The 16,378-nt window shown below is 47.4% G+C and overlaps 1 protein-coding gene across 3 annotated transcripts in view; it reads right to left on the reverse strand.

The window, feature by feature from the left end:
* LEF1 (lymphoid enhancer binding factor 1) overlaps positions 1–16,378 on the reverse strand; it is a 309,404-nt gene that overhangs the window by 264,835 nt on the left and 28,191 nt on the right. For all 3 annotated transcript variants that reach the window (XM_069630866.1, XM_069630867.1, XM_069630868.1), the window contains exon 2: positions 1,708–1,774. In XM_069630866.1, coding sequence (XP_069486967.1) covers positions 1,708–1,774 — 67 coding nt within the window. The remainder of the gene's footprint in view (positions 1–1,707; positions 1,775–16,378) is intronic.

Here is a 16,378-nt window from a genome sequence, read left to right on the forward strand (position 1 = left end):
TGTGATCATTTTGGAACTATTTGTCCGTGTAAACCCATGAGATACTACGATGTCTGTTTAAGATTCTCTACTCTCGCTACTTGGTAAAATTAGGTCTCTTTTTCTTCTATGTGACTTTGATTACACCATTTTAACATTAGACGCTCCATGTACTGAATACAGGAAGCAGAGGCCCATGGGCCTTCGGAAGACTGTGACCGATAAAGGTACGTCTATGGTTTAATGTCTTTGACAACTCCAAAAGTTCCAACTTATTTCTTCTGTTGTTGAATGTGCACTGCTGACCTGTGATCAAAAAATCCATCTTTGAAATTCTACATTTCACATGTCCGGGGTAACAGGACTTTTCACTGCGACCAGCAGCCCAGACAAAAGATCCCATAAAGTGTCTACAATGTCCCCAAGTTGTGAGCATTTGTTTGCTTTGAAGAGATATCTTCTCGTGTGCTTCAGCTACTGGAGTGAGCTGCTGCTGTTGACCTACTATAGCCAATAACCAATGGCAACCAGATACACACACAAAGCATTATTCTCATCCAAGCGTTTATTCGGGATGCTCCTTGCTACCCTCCCTGCTTCCTTGCATCTTTCTAGCCCTGGAACACTGTCCATTGTTGCTTCATCTGGTTTCTATGCACACATTGTTTAGGTTTATTTACTCAGATTCCAGTGGTTACTTGGGGAAGCAGACACACCTAATAATGTCAGTTGTACATGCAGTACCGACTAGTGGGGATTTGGAATTTCCCAAAATAGATAGAGCGATTGTAGCACAAATGCCAAAAAAGTAACATAGCATGAATGTATTACTCAAGAATGTCGAAAAATGCCCGAGCATAGTTTGAGAGCATGGTGTGCTCAGAGCATTGGCATCTTAAAAGAACAAAGCAAGCACTCAGATGAACAGACGGCGTTGCATCCAGGTCCCGCAACGTGCTCCCACCACATTCCCTAGCTATCAGAGAGAAGCACGGTGCACCTATGAACGAGCTGCCCTGCCAATTAGGACCAATTAACGGGAGAAGAAACGCTAGGCATGTTACAAGGGCGCCCCCCTGCTCTGCTCGAGCACTTCCACGCTGTCAAATGTCCGCCACAGATGACAAAGAGCAAACTGGCGAAAGGACAAACCGATGCAGCAATCACAGCGATTGACCTTTTCCAGAAACGCTGACAGAGAACACTTGCACATGACCCCATACAAATGTGTCGGTTCAAAACGACAGAGGAGGGGATATGTGTTATAGTAAGTACATTTCATGGGGGCTCTAACGCTGCATCGCACTAAATGTCGGCCATTTTCGCCAGGGTAGAGGCTGTGAGCTAGTTTGAAATGAGTAAGTTGTCAAAAATGCTTCACAGAACTGGAAATGTGTATGGCACTGAAAGTTCCACTGCGCATATAGCAATGACAAATATTTGGCAGCAGAAGAGAGACGGAGCAAAGGGTTTTGGGGACATGTGACACATTTACCATCCAAGAAGCCACCGTGTTGCACATCAAGGCAAACACAGACAGCTCCACGCCACCCTGTCTTCTGACAATGCACGTGGCTGCATCCCGACCAGACCCACTGAACACCACATGCTTAGCAGAGGGACAAAAATGGCGTTCATGTCACACAGAACCCTAACCAGAATACCTGGTAATTGCCCGACAGCCACCTCTCTGCCAGAGGTGGATACCAAAAGATAAGCAGGCCTCACCTTCATCGGGATGCTCCCTCATTTTGCTGTGGTAGGAGTTGTGGGACACTTGTGTTCGCCTGGACACCTATGGACACGAAAGACACAGGATTAGACACTTTCAGCATTCCGCTTACACCTGCTCACACTCAGATTTATGGCACATCTACAGTGAGTTCATTACAAGCAAACCTCTTCAAAAAACGCTTTAACGCAGACAGTACCTACCTGAGCGACCCAACGGGGGCTTTCTGTTCAACTATGCTAAGTCTGTTGTGATTTAGAAATAAATATATATATATATATATATATATATATATATATTTGTGAGGGCTGTTCCCATCACTGACTCTTAAATGAAGACTGGTGGCTCCAATTGGGTATCAGGGACAGGTAGCAGGATTGGTCCCCTGTCAAGGGACGCTGCGTGCATTTCAGGACGTGGCATGGATGGCACAGGGCATCACCAAAGCACTTTTTGGGTGCCTTATCAGCCTTGCCCTAACATAAAACAATGTACGAGTGAAGTCACTCTGATAAGGACTATTGCATTTACAAAAAAAAACCTTTTCCCGCTGGTGTTGCCATTGAACACGTTCTCCCTGTATCTGGGATAGGCATGTTACCGATATTAAATGGTTCCGTGAAAGACTGGCGCGCAAAAGAGAAGCATGTACAGCTCTAAATATGAATTTTCAGCCATGGCCCTCTCATGGTTTTTCTATTTCAAGTATTCCATTCTGGCACTACTGTACCCCCGTAGCTCTCACCATATGGAACGAGACGCAATTGTCTCTTAAACGTGTGCCAAAGATCACCATTTCACTTTCATTATTTTGGCATATGCCCATATTTCTAGTGGCATAAATAGATATATTATTTGTTTATACCAAAGAGCTACACATCCAAGCTCGGCTGGCCAAAGGGCAATAGACCATGGGGAACCAAAAACCCAAAAAATGCTGGTGTGGGCCGTTTTTTTTTGCTGAATAAAAGTTCTTTAAAATGCACAATATGCACCACATATTCAAAGTGTCACAAAAGGAGTGAATTGCCATTTGCAAGGGGGCCGGCCGGGGCACTTTTTCATTGGTGTCCGACGCCGTCGTATGGCCCAGGCCGTCCCTGTACACATCTTAAGTCTGCGAGCTACGATATGTAAATGAGTTTCAGTTCTGCGGCTCGGGGATTTCGCTGGCGCACTTCCCGGCTCTGGGCTGTGTGGAGATGGGCGAGTTTCTATGTGGGCATTTAGTATGCAAATATCTCTTCAGGCAGTTTATGACGGGGGCGCCTTGGCCTTCCTTGCTCGTATCTGCCCGCGGAATGTCATGGCTGCTTTGCTCCTAATGGCATTAGCGCGCGAGCCTCTTAGTCATACACGCACGCGCGCCCCCAGGCACTGAGAGCAGATACACCAGGCGCACACTGCGCCGGGGAGCACACCATGCACCGTCCTGAAATGGCAGGTGCAATTTATTTACAAGTCAATCACAAACATTGTTTTAAATGCCATGTTTAGAAGAAAAACAACATTACGCGTTATTGCAAATAGGTTAGCGTCACCTAGTTTTGCAACCATATGCTACCTTCATATACATTTGAGTGGACTTGGTTTAACAAAGGGAAACCGTACCCAAGCGTGTTCACTGCAATGTGAAGTAAGTGGGCTCTTCTAGTGACATGCTACGCCAGGGACACCAGGTAAGTAAGCGAGTATGTCCATTCCTTCCATGTGACACCTGCACACCCATGCCAAAAAAAACAAAACACATAGCTAACTAGATAAGCAGATGCCTGCTGCTTGTTGCTGCCTGCACACCTTTGTTGATGTGTTCGTAGCATAGGCCATTGCTCTGCCACGCCCCTGCCCTTCACAAACACCTACAGCAATTCAAAATCATCCACATTTCGGGAAAATAAACTTGGCATATTGATGACGGCAACGTTTCTTAACATACCAAATTCGGATTTTAGGCACATGTTCACATCTATAAAAACACTGCAGCACGCTTCACATTAGAATCATGGCATTTTAAATGGATCAAGATCATAACAGTTAATAGCTCGGTTTGGCTTGAGCCTGTTGCCATCAGATCCGCTGTTGAGAAATTGAACTAAATTCCAACTGCCCACCTACCAAATTCTTGTGCTGGTGTGCTTCATTCGCCTTGCTTGTCCTCTTAGCCCCACACACCCTACAGGGGACGTTCCTGGGCTTTCAGTCTCTTAGCAGTGGCATGTCCAAACTCTTTTGACTGGGGTGGCCCAAGTGGGGCACTGACTTATTTAAGGGGCGGCATGAAGTACGAGCACACACACAAGTCTGAATAACATTAATGTACTAATTCTCTCGAGACCACTACCCATATCTACTTTAATTACTAACATTAGCGTCTTACATTCCTGTGTTTAAATTGAATGAACATACTTTAGGATAATGGTCTGGCACATTGGGTGGCCAATCAGATTCCAGGGGTAGCACGTGCCACCACAGACCACTCCCTGGACATGCCTATGTCTCTGAGTGCTTCCAGCCGAGTCACGACCCCTCACGCCTCCAGGCTAGCGTGCCATTGGTGGGTGAGAAGTGCCTGCAAGCATACCACCTACCCAATGAACCGCCAACCCCATCCCTGTGGAATCCTCTTTCCACCATCTGATGACATCAACATCCCTCAATCCATTGCCTTATAACACCGAGCAAACTTACGCAGGAAGACTATCCCCCTGAACCACAAAGTCAGGGTGAAAGGGTGGGAAAGGTACCAAGGCCCAACTGCTCCTTTCTGCGAATTCGGGCTCTCTGGGCAGCATACACACCCGCACAGCGTGAAAAGAGGCAGCTCAGGTGTAAGCAGGTACACCTATGCTCCCACTCCCCTCTCCAGCCCCATAATCCAACGCGCCTCTCTTCCACCCCCCCCCCCAGTCCCACAGACTACACCCGGAAATGGGTGCAGCACATGCCAATGACCGCACTTCATCCACTGAAGGCAAATGGGGCGGGGCATCACCTGCATGCTATCTGCCCTGCCCCCCAAAGAGGGTCGCTTCTTATATAGACCGTTGATGCCACACAACCTCGCCCTTCACAGCCCCCCACAAAAATGCACAATCACCCATATTTTGCAACAATACATTGGCCACATTTCTTAACATGGCAAATATGAATTTCAGGCACATATCCACATCTATAAAAACACTGCTGCAAACGTCACCTTAGAATCATGGCACAAATTAATAAAGATGATAATCAATAGTTGGGGATCAACTTGAACCTGATGCCACCAGATCTGTGGGTTGAACTGGAAATAACATTCCACCTGACCAGCAACCAAATCCTTGAGCGTGGTTACATCTTTCCCTTTGTTGACCCTCTTAGCCCCCCGGCTCCCTGCAGAAGACATTCCAGGGGGCTATCAGTCTTTGCATCTTTTCAGCTGTGTTCAGTGCCCCCAGGCCTTTTGGCCGAGTGGTGCCTGCAGGCATACCTCCTGTCCATTGACTCCATGGGCCTCATTACGAGTATGGAGGTAGCCATGCCGCTTTTAGCAGCATGGCTACCCCCATACCGGGTACCAGGTCCGGGTCCCGCAAAAGGTGACTTACAGCGCCATTCCGACCTTGGAGGGCCCGGTAAATCCCTTTTGCGGGACCCGGACCCAGTACATCCCCATTCTCATTTGAGCCCCCATAGGGCTCAATGGGAATGGGGAGGATGCTAACAACGGGCCCGTTAATGACGGGCCCGTTGTTAGCATCCTGGTCTGCTAGCGGGTCCCCACTGCAGACCTCTTAATAGGGCGGCCCAGAATGAACGGGGCTGGTCCCTTACCGGCACCGTTCATTCCGTGGCCGCCTGGGTCGTAATGAGGCCCAATGTCTCCTATCCCGGGCCAAACTCCTTCACAGCCACTCATGACAACACCCTTCAACTCATTGTCTTGCACCCCAAGTCAACCTACCATGGCACAGTATGAACAGAGCGCAGTGCTTATTTGTGCCCGCCCTGCCACCAGATAGTCTGAGCAAATTACTTAATGTTCGCACAAAATAAGTCCATGTCCGGTTTGGACAAATGCATACCGTCAATTCCCCTTCAATACTGCCATGAAGAATACTGTGCAACTTCCGATTTCCCATTGTCAATTTAGCTGTATCTCCATTGAGCTGACTCCCTGAAGCGTTGAGTGCTTTCTCCTTCTGCGGTGGGTGCCAGTCCCTTTGCCGAAGCCTATGCGACCAGGCAGGGGTGTTGCTAGGTCTGGAAAAGATTAGGGGCTAAGGTAATGTCGGGACTGGTGGGACTCGGGGCTAACTATAGCCTTTTGGTTGTAGCCCCTGAGCTTCTATCCGGGGCTACAACTAAAAGAACCGGAACTACAGACCCCTCACCCCCCTACCCCCAGCAAAGCCTCTGCGTCCAGGCAATCACTGTTTTAGCAAACATCTTTGACAAACATGCCAATTCCAGAGTTCGAAATTTGGAGGAGCTGGGAGCTATTTATCTCCTCCTTCTAGTCTAGGAGATCCTGGTTAGTTGGAAAGCAACAGCTACCAGGAGCAACCTTTTGGCTCCTTAGGCCAACTGGTGCTTTACAAACATGCACACGTGACATTAACTCAGAGTATTTGAGAATGTTAATGAAGAAGAACTAGGGGACATCTAGTACACATTTAAATATAATGAATCATATATAATGGGCATAAAGTTAGTGTGCCTCTCACATGGAAGTTAGATTTGTGAAGCACTGGGTACATGCTCCTGGTTCCCCAGCGATAGGTCCTGCCTACTCAGTGATGCCCGACACCCAGGAGTTGGTTTTAGCTCCTGCTCATTGAATTTTAATTTTGAACCTTGCATTCAGGACGCAGAAATTCTATTCCTCGCCTCCTCCCGAAAGTGGACAAAGCATTCCATCCCAAATGCAGCACAATCACCTCAGGCACCAGGATAGTGATGATGTCGACCTCCTGGCTTGCCAATCCTCTCATCTGGGACAAACGTAAACCCCTCACTGACACTGAACCAAATATTTTTTATTTCACCCAAAGAATCTTGCCCCAAGGTAATCACGCTGTTCAGTTGTTCAAGTTGTTTAGTATTGCCACCGCCATCCACACTAAACGTGTGCTAAAACAAGCAGGGCCCAAACTTCATCCAAAGAGGAAATTAAACCTGAGAAATCTGAAAGAGAAAGCAAGGATAATCTGGAAAACGATACCAAGGAGCAAAAGTAAGAGGGTAACTTTGATGCAACTATTGATGATTCCAAGAAGCCAGAAGAAGGAAAGCGGAGATACAATCTGATAACACTGCCACATCAAAGATACGCAACATCTGAGCTTTAGGGGAAATATAAACGCACCACTTCGGTGGACATCTGCCACAGGCATGACTATCCATCCACACACATTAGAATGCAGCCCTGACCAATGACACATTCAGTCTAGCCGGACATGTTTATAAGCCTACTTACACCAGACTTGCCTCAACACCTCTGCCATTTGGATACAGTAACAACCTACGACAAACATTCTGTGGAGCTGGACACAAAAGGAGTCTCTTGCACTCGCACACACTCATGACCTACCGCAGCACCTACCCACATGCCAGACCTCTTAGTTTGCTTACTGTTGCCTGGCCAGCCCTACTCCTTAATCTTGGGCAAATGCACACAAGCTTTATAAGCCTTTGAGAATGTTCCCATACCTGGACTTTGGTCCCTGAGGGTGTTCCCACCACAAGTGCGTTGGGAATTGGTAATGGTAAAAGACACTATGTAAATGACGGCTACAATTACAATTGCTTGTAGGTTCCTGCTGGAAAAAGTGGGGGGAGGCTTACCCAGATATCCATTGTCTTGCATTACCAAAGCTAATCACAACAGATGCAAGTGAACATATCATTTAAAACAACAAGACTTCCACCTCCAAATTCCTTAGATCTTGCTGTCACTCGGGCCACTCCAGGCTACAGCCATTGCACACGAATCCTACATGAATGTGATGAAAACACTACAGGGATCTATCCCCACTGCCACTGCTTCCAACCCTCTCACAACTGTCAAGCTGGAAGCATGACAAAGAAGACCCGTCCTGATGAAGGAATAAATGGCCCCCACTGCACCGGGCCTCACTAACAGAAATTCTCATAAACATCAGACGGGACAATACACCGGGACCCACCCACTTAGTACCGACTGTTTCACCACATTTGGTGAAACGTCTGTTCTGCTGCATTTTCCCTTGCTTTTTTAGGGCGGCTGGCCTATGGTACATGTAAAATTGTTTTTAGAGTAGTGGGGGTGTGGGTAGTGGGTTAGAGGGGCCTGCCCCAAATAAAAACACTGCAAAAAACAAGGCAAAAAGGTCAAAGTGAGCAGATTTTCCTGATCCAGTACACCAGACCCAGGGCAGCACCCAAACCCACCAATTACACCTTTCCACCTTGGTCACTCTTCGATCTCTCACCAGCCAGCACTGAGACTGATCTCCTTTCAACTGAAATCCTCCACCTTATCCAATTTGGATGCATTTATAAACACATTGATTCTAAAAGCGCAGTAAAAAGGTCCCAGAAAATATTATTTTGAAAAGTGTCACCTCGTTAGAGGGGAAGCACACGTCCCGCAATCTCTAAATCAATGCCCCCAGCTTGGCTGTATCGTCTGGTCTGCTACCATCGGCCCTCCCCCCTTCTAATCTTTCTCACCCAGTCAAAGACTCAAAACCAGAAAGTGTGACGGCGGCACACTAACCCCTGATATTTTTGTGAAAAATGCAATAGGAGCCTATGTGAAGATCTGATGGACACTCGCTGGTGTCTTAAGTTCACAAAGAAGGAGGCAACATGCTAAAGCCTGAAGATGTGGCTTTCCCTAATTCATGCAAAATCACAGGTATAATGCTAAAGCCCCTTCATTAGCTCTTTTTTTGGGTGTTAGATATGCGTCAATCAAATCTGGTAACCAGGGGCGCCAAGATTCAAAAAAAGTCTGCCCGGAAGGGACTCCCCACCGCTGGCACCGTAGGATGATGCCGCCGGAATTCCTTCGCCCTAAAACGTGATTCTGCATTGGAGGCATGATTCAGGATTCCAGGGATGTATTCTTTTTGAATATGATGATACATTTCAAGCATATTCAATACCAATCTCTCTAACAGTCTTAAATCGAACTTTCACGAAGCACTTTTCTCATTTATGACTTTCTCCACTGACGTGTCATCTGATGAGACTATCACATGCTTGTTTCGCAGCGGGTCTCCCCATAATTCCCAAGTCACCACAAGAGGGAACAATTCCAAAACGGTACGATTCAGCACATACCCAGTCTACAACCACGCTCTGGGCCATTCTGCCACACACCAGTCAACCTCGTATTTGTCCTCCCTGACGCATCTGTATGGAAGCCAACCACTACACTGGGGACCGTGGCAGCAGAACATATCACTGAATAATTGAATTCCAGCAAGAATCGGTTTCATATTCTCAAATCCCTTTTTACCTCAGCCAACACCTGCACACTGTGGTGCTTTTCTCTCAGCCCGGCCATTGCCACTGAAAAAGATCTTGATAAGGAGCTAGTGCCCAAAGTGAAATTGAGCTGACCCCCTAACACCTGAAGATGCTCAAGTATCACTTTGGACGTAGACCAATTCTCTTTCATTGATTCCCTTACCACCTGCACTTTCTATAAAGGTAGCCTACAACAACTTTCCTCGGGGTCAAAACCAATAAACAAGAACTGCAATTGCATTGTGGGCACTGTCGTTCAGTTTGCTGCACGTGGCACACCCAACTCCCTCATGACTTGCGGAACATACCTCAAGCAATCTCTCGGAGTCAGGACCACCTGGATTCGCAATAGTAGGAAGTCATCAAAGTAATATTTGATACGAGCCTGTACTCTCACTGCCCATTCAAGGAATGTCGATTGAGGAGCAGGACACTCAACAGCCCAACGGCATGCATCTATCGACAAAGAGGCCACCATCAAATTGAAAGCCCAATAACATGACATCCTCTGGATGGAGATTCAGCAGCCTGAGAGCAGAATCAATGTCTGCTTTTGACATGCATCGTCCCCCATTCTCCTCAGCTAAACCTAGGCTGAATCAAAGGACACCTATTTCAGCAGAAACTCCCATGGGTCAATTGCACCATTCACTGACGACACATTAGGTAATGATACATTATGTATCACCCGAAAATGGCCCACCTCCTTCTTGGGCACAAACCCATGGGTGAGCAGACTGGGCACCTCAGAGCTCAGAGCTGGCCCCTTAAAGTGGCCTGTTATCCACCCCAACCTATGTTCCTTTTCTAGCTTGCGCTGTATAACTGCGGGATGGGACAATGAAGATAACTTGATTCCTTGGTAGTAAACTGCATGTTGAATCCCCAGCAAACAACCCTTTTCCTCTCCTGAAAAATGTGATGCCCAAATAGAATGTTGCTATGTGGGTGCTGTCATATTCAAGAGCCAAGTGGACACCTCAGTATCGGCCACTGCAGGCTCGCCTAGCCTGTCTTCAATCTTCAAAACCTGGCAACCAAACGAAATTTCCTATGCGCCCAAATGATCGTATTCATGTAGAAACACAATTGTGGGCCAAATTTGGTGTTCTTCTACAAAGGTACTGACATATACAACAAGAAACCTTGCATCCAATTCACCATTCACCTTTCAATAGGAGGCTTTCTTTATCTAATGCACTGACCTTTGTGATCCTTGTAACTCTTCAAATCTACGCCTTTGTTCACCAGTTCAAAGACATTTAAAAACTGCCCCATTCAAATCTTCTCTTGAACCTAGTCAAATGCCGAGGTAATAAACCAGGTGCGGATAACATACACAACATATTCATTCATGCTCTCCATTCCCACAATGAGGGCTCACCCTCTGTGGATGGTGGCAACTGTGAAGCCCCTGCTGCTCAGCAAGGGACCCCATGCTACCTTTTCCTTCCCCATCCCCACAGCTCATTCTGTTCCCCACTCCTTGCTTGCACACCTTTCACTAGTACACTCCCATCCTGACCAGGAACCACCACCCCCGCGAATCCAGCTCGACTCCCACTGTGCTGATACTCATGATACCGGCCTCACCCCTTGCTGACTTATTGTGTTCCCTCCTAGCCTTGATAAAGAGGAAACGTCTCCCCATAGGCCCCCACTTCTGGTTGCTGAGCCTGCTGTGCACCTAGTGTTCCCTGATTCAACCAAGACTGCAGAAACGCCAGTATCCAAGGGAGCATGGCAACATGACCAGTGTATACACCCTAACCCAAAGGGGCCTTTGGTAGAAAACCAACCACGCTTTGCATACAGCTCACCAGAAATTTCTCTAAAACAAACCCTCGGCTCATGCTGCCCGAATGCGTCGCCTGACTTTGGCCCATTGGCCTTGGAAGGGACATTACAGGCACCAAGTACACTGAGGGCTCGGCTGCCTTGCAATCCAAGTATTGAGTGTGCAAAAGTTTCCACCAGCACTGTAGGCCCCTCCGGCACTTCAGTTACTAATGGAACTGCGGTCTTTGTTGGGGCTGAGTTACCCAATGGGTCCCCTGCCTGTGCTGCCGGCCTAGCCAGGTAATCTGCAAAATTGTTAGTTTCCCCCTTTTTCCTGTTGGCTGGTGCTTGAGCAGGTATCACCTTGGTCCTTTTTGAGACAATGGGCCTCATTACGACCCAGGCGGTAAGTTACCGCCTGGGCCGTGACTTTACCACCATGGCGTAAACTATGTTTACGCCATGGTGGTTGGCGGATTTACCGCCCCATTCCAACCTTGGCGGGGCGGTAAATCCCCATTTTCCCATTTACCCTTCCCCATTCCCATTTTGCCCCATAGGGCATAATGGGAGTGGGGAAGGCGTTAATTACGCCACCGTAAATTACGGTGGCGTAATTAACTCCATGGTCCCTTAGCGCCATGGATTTTAACACCTGCTAAAATCAGGTGTTAAAACCTCCATGGCGCTAAGGGACCTCGTACTCAGGCGGTAAGGGTCGGCGCTGTTTACGGCGCCGTAAACCCCTTACCGCCTGAGTTGTAATGAGGCCCAATGTGCAATGCCGCCCTGGGTGGCACTGTGTCCTTCTAGAGCACTCCTCCAGCTTTGGCTTGCATGATTCTTTCGTCGCACCCGTTTGCCGGCCATATGTCCCCAGTTCCACTAACGCAATGGCCTCCTTCAGGCCATCAGCCAAACTCAGCAGTTTGTTTAACAATTTTGCACTTAGTGTGATATTTTGCCTTACAGCCAGAAACAATCAAGTAAAACAGGTACTAAATTGTGTTTGTGAAATAATCATTCACTCAAAATATACAACCCTAAAAATGTAGTGCGTGCCAAACCACTAGGCCCAACATTGACCTTCTTTTCATTTATGGCCATTACTGGGCACAAAAGAAAGTATGTATTGCAACAAAAATATCTAAATGTATTTTTACTTGTCTTTTAATATCCCAGTCAACAATGGAAACTCCCTTTTGACTCCCTGAAAAATCTTTTTACTCCTAAATTCCAAAGCAGTGTATTAAAATACTCTCACTTCAGAATCTTACCTGGAGCCCTTCTTATAATTTAGAAAATTCACAAGTCTTCAAATGAAATGTGTATGGTAGGATCACAACTTGAGCATACTGTGGAGTGGCAAAGGTTCTTTAGGTAGTGATCGGAGTACCCCATAGTCCTTGTATCAAAACAACATGGAGGGGAGTCAGAGGGCCTGCTAACTGATGCACAGAGTGTTAAGACATGTACCACTGACCATGACTATCATGCATGCTTTTGAATAGCAGGGAGCAGGAACTACTCAGACACGTGACATTATTTCCTACTGGAAGAAGGGAGCGGTGTGAGCTGTGCTCAGAGCAGGCTGGTCAGCGACTTTCAATGTAAATATCCTCTCTCTGGTAGCACAGAAGGTTGAACAAAAGGCCAGGTTTTGATGTCTACCTGGGGCTTTGGCCCTTACTTGAGCTGGTGGGCAAATGGAGCAATCACACCTAGTCCACAAGGGTTTAATGAATTACCACGTCTCTGCCATGAATCATAGAGAGGGGGCAGATGATAAAACCCTGTTCACCTCTAGGGGTGGGCGAAATGTTCACCACATGAGCTGAATTGGCAAAATATACCCCCAGTTCCTCTCCACCTGTGGTGTAGGATTAAACTGTGTTTTCAACAGTGGCAGTGCCCCACACACAAACATGTTGGCAAATCAAGAGACAGGAATGGTCTGAATGCCAATCACAGCATGTAGAGCATTCTCCTCATTGGAGAGGCTGACAGGGCAAAATTCCAGATTCCGAATTTGCAGTCTGAATGGTGTTTGGGGCGGGTTTGCACCCTCCCAGATCATAGACCCCACCATTAGACATTATGTACGTAAGGAGCAACCATGTTATTCCAAAATGCAGGATCCTAAATTTAGCTGCAGTGTAGGGCTTTGTGAAACACAGATTTTGAAATGGAGACATGCCCTTTAACACAATAGGCTATATTAACAGAAATTTGCATCGGTGCAAGCGCAAATAGCTCTAGAGAAAGAAACATTCTTGTAATGCAGTTTTTCACTGGGGCATATTTTGCACTAGTGATGGGAACCCGGCAAATATTGCACTGTTGCAAAAATGCACTGAAAGAATACTTTTTCTTTGCTAGGGCAAGATTTGCTTTAGTGCTGAATGCAATTGCGCCGGTGCAAAGCTTCTGGAATATAGCGTAATGTATTTCAAGCAGGTTGGATTCAATTTTCATCTCAATGTCTTACAGTAAACCTTGTTCTCTGTGGGCCCGTTATGTTTGCTGTTCAGTGGCAAGTTCTGGACTACAGATCATCACTAGAGGGGAGTATCTACCAAAGGTGCAGACAAGTATAAAAAAAATGAGAGTAAGTAACATTGCTTTGGAATATCCAGAAGGAAATGAAAATCTGTTAATATACTATCATTTTAGCACTATATAGCAATATCGTGGCAATGTAGGTGAGAAGAAGGTCCAGTCACTGTTGACTAATATCACGGAGGAGGCTTGTCCAGTGCATCGATGGAGAACACAGGATTGCTAGCACACTGTCAATTCTTTAGACCAGGGGTCTGTAACGTTTGGGTCTCCAGATGGATTACAAATGGTGAGGGATCATGGGAGCCATAGTCAAAAAGATCTGGTGAGACCCAGATTGCGAAACACCTGTTTTAAATGTAAGTCACAGCAATGACATTTTAAGTAGAAGCTGTGAGCATAAGTGTAAGGAAACTTGAAGATAGCTCGGGGAGCAGAGTTCCTTGCACATCTCTACAAGAACATCAATTTTTTGATGTAATGAGCACACTCAAGACCAGGTTGTTGATGGCTCATGTAGAAGAAAGGGCTAAAAAGATGACATTGCAATCTTTCCAGGCACGGTTTCCTGTTCAGAAGGTGAATGCCAACACAAAGAAAGGTGGGTTGCACTCTTTCTTTCTGAATATTGTATTATATTGCACTGTAATTGTCATTTGTAAAGTCGTCTACTCCCATTGGTATGGTCTCAAAGAGCTGTAGGTTGATTGCCCTCGGGGGACAGAAGTCTGAAGTATGAGAAGTTCGGCAGAGGGTATAGAATACGTGTGTGCATTTTACCAGCTTACTCACCGTAGTGACCACCTTACTCCTAGTCCATAGTCCCCTTTCCTCCATACTTGTGGGACATCTCTCCGTCCTGTGGGACGGGACCGGAGCACTTTGTAAAAAGCATCCAAATTTTTCCCAAAATTTGTCCTTCCTCTCTTTCCTGTGCAGGGCCCGGCACGCGGCCGTAACCCCGCCCACCTTGGCTCTGCCCCACGCATCGCCCCTCAGTCCTTTTCTTTGCCAGGTCAGAGACCCATTACCAATAACAGAGGAACCTTATTAGAGGGGACGGCGGGCGGGCGTATGGAGGAAAGGGGACTATGGACTAGGAGTAAGGTGGTCACTACGGTGAGTAACCTGGTGATACTCCTACGTCCCGTCCCCTTTCCTCCATACTTGTGGGAGATTCCCAAGCACTCCTTACAGGAACTACGGGTGGATGGAAATACCCCTTACTGAAAAAGGTTCTTCAGCACAGCCTGACCAAACTGAGCATCAGCTCTAGAACTCATATCGAGGCAGTAATGCTTACAGAAAGCAGATGGAGAGGCCCAAGTAGCTGCCCTAGCGATGGACTCCCAGGGAACATACTTCTGAAAAGCAACCGCAGCTGCCTCACCCCGCACCAGGTGTGCATGAATATCTTTAGGAGGTTTCAGCTTTTGGACAGTGAAAGACTCCATGATGCAGGCGGCAATCCACCTAGAAATAGTTGCCTTAGACGCCTGCTTGCCTTGAGGGTTGCCGAAAGTCACAAAAAGTTGAGAAGAACTTCTAAGCTCGGAAGTCCTATCCAGGTAGAACTTAAGAGCTCTTCGGACATCAAGACAGTGTAGGACCCTCTCCGTCTCAGAGGCGGGGTTCGGACAAAAGACCGGAAGGGCGATCGATTGATTCAAATGGAATTCGGTCACTATCTTCGGCAGAAAAGCTGGATTAGTTCGAAGGACTACCTTGTCCTTGTGAAAGACCAAGAAAGGATGCTCCACCGACAATGCCTGGAGCTCACTCACTCTCCTTGCCGATGTGACGGTGACCAAAACGGACACTTTCCAAGACAAGTACTTGAGGTCCACAGTAGCCATTGGCTCAAAGGGTTTATGGCACAGCGCCGTCAGGACAACATTCAGGTCCCATGACGGGTGCGGATTATGAACTGGAGGGTAAAGGCGTGTTAAACCAGCGAAATGCCTCTTTACCACTGGGTTAGTCAGAGAATACGAACACTGATCCGTAGAAAGATAAGCGGAGACCGCTGAAAGGTAAGTCCTGCATGACAGAACATGAACCCCTGACTCTGCTAGGGAGGACACGAAGGACAACACTGTGTCAACCGTGGCCCCCCTTGGATCCAATTTCTTCTCTAGACACCAATGACAGAACCTGAGCCATTTACTCCTGTATTGGGATCTGGTCGAGGGTTCCCTGGCTGCCTGGATAATACGCATGTTATCCGTAGACAAGTTAAAAAGCTCTAAGACTTGAACTCAGGCACCATGCCGCCAAGCTGAGCAATTGTGGGGAGGGGCGCCACATCTGCTGTTCCCCTTGATGAAGAAGATCTGGGGTTACTGGTAACCTGATCAGCGGAAACACCGACAGGTGTTGAAGTTCTGAGAACCAAAAAACTGGCCCGCCACCACCGGGCCATGAGCAGAAGGGAACAGTTCACAGAGTTCTTCCCCTTCCCAATTGCTCGATGAACTAGGGGAAGAGGCGGGAAGGCGTAAGCTCTAATGTTGTGCCATGGAATCTCAAGAGCATCCCCCAGAGAGGAGGGTCTCAGCCCCCCTCTGGAGGCATACCGAGGAAGCTTCTTGTTTACCACCGTAGCGAAGAGGTCCACCTCCGGTGTGCCCCAACGCAAGAAAGTCCATGAGAGGACCTCCGCCTTCAACTCCCACTCGTAGCTGACCACTGTCCGCCGGCTGAGGGCATCTGCTGTGACATTCAGCTGGCCCGGGATGTGCACCGCAAGCAGCCAGACGCCATGAAGCATGGCCCACTCCTTTATCTGGATGGACAGATCAACCAAAGGTGCCCCCCCCGCAGGCAACAAAA

This window comes from Ambystoma mexicanum, chromosome 6q, assembly GCF_040938575.1.
Source record: "Ambystoma mexicanum isolate Mex_15411 chromosome 6q, UKY_AmexF1_1, whole genome shotgun sequence".
In the NCBI taxonomy this organism is placed as follows: Eukaryota; Metazoa; Chordata; class Amphibia; order Caudata; family Ambystomatidae; genus Ambystoma; species Ambystoma mexicanum.